Raw genomic sequence first — 3,297 nt, forward strand, 5'->3', positions numbered from 1 at the left:
AGGCAATTCTCCTGCCTCAGCCTCCTGAGTAGCTGGGATTACAGGCACGCGCCACCATGCCCAGCTAATTTTTTGTAGTTTTAGTAGAGACGGGGTTTCACCGTGTTGACCAGGATGGCCTCGATCTCTTGACCTCGTGATCCACCCGCCTCGGCCTCCCAAAGTGCTGGGATTACAGGCTTGAGCCACCGCGCCCGGCTAGGGATAGATTTCTTAATAAACATTAACTGATAATAAAAGTTATGCTAACAAATTTCTTTTTTAGGCCTGGCGTTAACTAATATTTTCAAATTTAAAATTAATAGTATTGTCTCCTTTTTACAGACCTGAAAAGACGAAGTAGAAAGGCAAGGGATGCTTTTCCCTTTCTGCACTCTGCGCAGAGTTTTTACATCATGGAGTTTGTGTTGGGAATCAATCTTAACCCTAAATCAATGGCATTTATTTTAGAACTATTTCCTTCTATTTTTATTGAAATAGAATGCAAGCATATTCATAGACACAAAAAGGCATTATATGCATTCCAACAGTGTGAGTACTGAGATGGAGCAGTAACTCCTCTTACGAACCTGCCAGGACCCCCAGCAGGAAAATAAAGGAAAACTTTTGAGTCCCTTCAAGGGAAATTGCAGGCACCTAGCTAGCCCTACAACCAGCTATTAGGAGAGTGACTGTGTGGCTCACACCTGTAATCCCAGCACTTTGGGAGGCTGAGGTGGGTGGATCGCCTGAGGTTGAGAGTTCAAGACCAGCCTGACCAACATGGAGAAACCCTGTCTCTACTGAAATACAAAATTAGCCTGGCGCGGTGGCGTATGCCTGTAATCACAGCTACTTGGGAGGCTGAGGTAGGAGAATCGCTTGAAACCGGGAGGCGGAGGTTGCAGTGAGCTGAGATTGCGCCACAGCACTCCAGCCTGGGCAACAAGAGCAAGACTCTGTCTCAAAACTAACAACAACAAAACAGCATTTGTTGAGCACCTTGTATATTCATGCACTGTGCCAGAAGTGAACATGTGACTGCTTGGTTTAACAATGCAGCTCTTCTTGATTTAATTGCTTTAATTTTCCAGGGAAAAGAAAAAAAAGGGGGGAGGCAAATAAACTGATAATTACATTTAACTTCAAATCTACCTATAGCATAATTTCCCAAAATGTTTTCTGATTAAAATAATTGATACTATGTGGGAGGGATAAATGGTTCCATGCTCAAATGAATTTGGAACATGCTAGATTGAAACTAACGCTATTTAACTGCTGCAAAACTACCCAGAGCTTTTCGTGTGCTCCTACCTATGGGAATTTTTACAAGGGGAATACAATAGTAATTAACAAAAGATAGGACCATAAAACCTCTTCTGGTCATATGGTCTTGTATGTACAGTGGTATTCTGCAGGACGTACTTCAGAAACCATCGACAAAAAAGAATACCAAATGCAAATACAAGGAAAATCTCAGTTTCACGAAGAACTTAGTGCATAGAAGTAGTTATGTTAGAAAGAAACATTTTAGAGCTTGATCTTAGAGCATGAAAAGTTTCAAATGAGGATTCCACTCACTCAATCAAAAAAGATCCTGCAGGATGTGATAAAAAGTAAAGGAGGAAAGGGAGGAAGAAAGGAAGGAAAAACATTTAATGAACATTTGCTGTGTGCAAATCATGACCATAAAAAGGACAGAACACACATAAGAACCAGCGAATAGGTCGTCCTGGCTAAAAGCATAATACATAGTGAAAGAAGACTAGATCTAATATCTGACTAGATAGAAAAGGGGTTAAATACACAATTAAGATGTTATGATAGTTATTAAATTTTTTTTTAGTAGAAAGACAACATGAGACTTGTCATATCACGAAAGTAAACTAGAGCAATATATAGGATGGGCTAGAAGAGGTCAAAACCATTGAAATTAAGGAGGAAGGGAGAAGAGAAATGAAAGATACCAGAGAGAAACAGATTATCATTCAAAAAACAATGAGAGTATAAGCAGTAAAGTTAACTTTTATTTTAATTTTTAAAGATTCTCGAGTTTTCACACATTATTGGCAAACTACTGAAAGAGATTTCAGTTTAAAAGAATACTCTAGCAGCAACTGTGAATATATAAGTTAATGAATTGGTACTCATAATTAGATATTTCAGGTAAAAAATGGTGTATAAAAACAAAATCACTCGAACTGTAGTAGAAAACTGTATTACCTTTCTGTCTGGCTTTAACTATCACTTCTATATGCTTCATTGCTGCTTTTAATAGTTTCTTGGTTATAATGGATGGAATATCTACCTAGAAAAATTCAACATTAAAACTTGTAAAATAATTATCACCAAGTTACAATGGCAGGTACACTACAATTATGATATTGCAATATATCTTAAAAATTAAGTATTATTCAGAATCTTTCAAAAATAACACTTTATATTGCATCATACTAAAACTGCAACATTACTTTTTTTTAACATCAGAACAGTAAATTAATCTTAATATGCATACCCTAAATACTAAATCTTTCCCACAAAATAATTATCTTTAGTCCTAGCTTGTTTCTTTATGTGTTCTTTGTATTAAATGCACTCAAGGAAAACTCCAGTAATTTATTAACCCTTTGATGCTGAAATTTGTGATTAGTAAGAAATTACTTGAAAATAAACTTCTTCATTAAGCTTACAAGATCAATCCTGCTTTGTTTTTTTGGGTTTCTGTTGTTTTTTTGGGACAGGGTCTCACTCCGGCTACCCAGGCTGGGGTGCAGCGGCACCATCTCGGCTCACTGCAGTCTCAGTCTGCCAGGCTCAATTAAATTGAGAAAAGGAGGATTCTCCCACCTCAGCCTCCCAAATAGCTGAGAACACAGGAGAATGCCCCCACACCCAGATAAATTTTTGTACTTTTTAGTAGAGACAGGGATTCACCACGTTGCCCAGGGTGGTCTCTGATACCTGGACTCAAGTACTCTACCTCAGTCTCCCAACAGCCTCCCAAGGTGCTGGGATTAAAGGCATTAGCCACCGTGCCCAGCATGAATCCTGGTTTTAAGATATATGGAGCCGGGCACAGTGACTCATGCCTGTAATCCCAACACTTTGGGAGGCCAAGGTGGGCGGATCACCAGGTCAAGAGATCGAGACCATCATGGCCAACATTGTGAAACCCCGTCTCTACTAAAAATATAAAAATTAGCTGGGCGTGGTGGCATGCGCCTGTAGTCCCAGCTACTCGGGAGGCTGAGGCAGGAGAATTGCTTGAACCTGGGAGGTGCAGGTTGCAGCGAGCTGAGATTGCGCCACTGCACTCCA

The 3,297-nt window shown here is 39.5% G+C and overlaps 2 protein-coding genes across 8 annotated transcripts in view; both read right to left on the reverse strand.

Annotated features, from left to right (window-relative positions):
* The window catches only part of SNX14 (sorting nexin 14), an 84,319-nt gene that overhangs the window by 64,864 nt on the left and 16,158 nt on the right, over positions 1 to 3,297 (reverse strand). The window lies entirely within an intron of this gene.
* LOC119468374 (sorting nexin-14-like) overlaps positions 2,013 to 3,297 on the reverse strand; it is a 38,556-nt gene continuing 37,271 nt past the window's right edge. For 4 of the 6 annotated variants that reach the window (XM_037731760.1, XM_037731758.1, XM_037731756.1 and 1 more), the window contains exon 7: positions 2,072 to 2,287. In XM_037731760.1, the coding sequence (XP_037587688.1) occupies positions 2,087 to 2,287 (201 nt within the window). In that variant the 3' untranslated portion in view covers positions 2,072 to 2,086. Of the gene's footprint in view, positions 2,288 to 3,297 lie in introns of all 6 variants that reach the window. The other 2 variants (XM_037731762.1, XM_037731757.1) reach the window with 2 other exon arrangements.

Source organism: Cebus imitator, unplaced genomic scaffold, assembly GCF_001604975.1.
Source record: "Cebus imitator isolate Cc_AM_T3 unplaced genomic scaffold, Cebus_imitator-1.0 Scaffold418, whole genome shotgun sequence".
NCBI lineage: Eukaryota > Metazoa > Chordata > Mammalia > Primates > Cebidae > Cebus > Cebus imitator.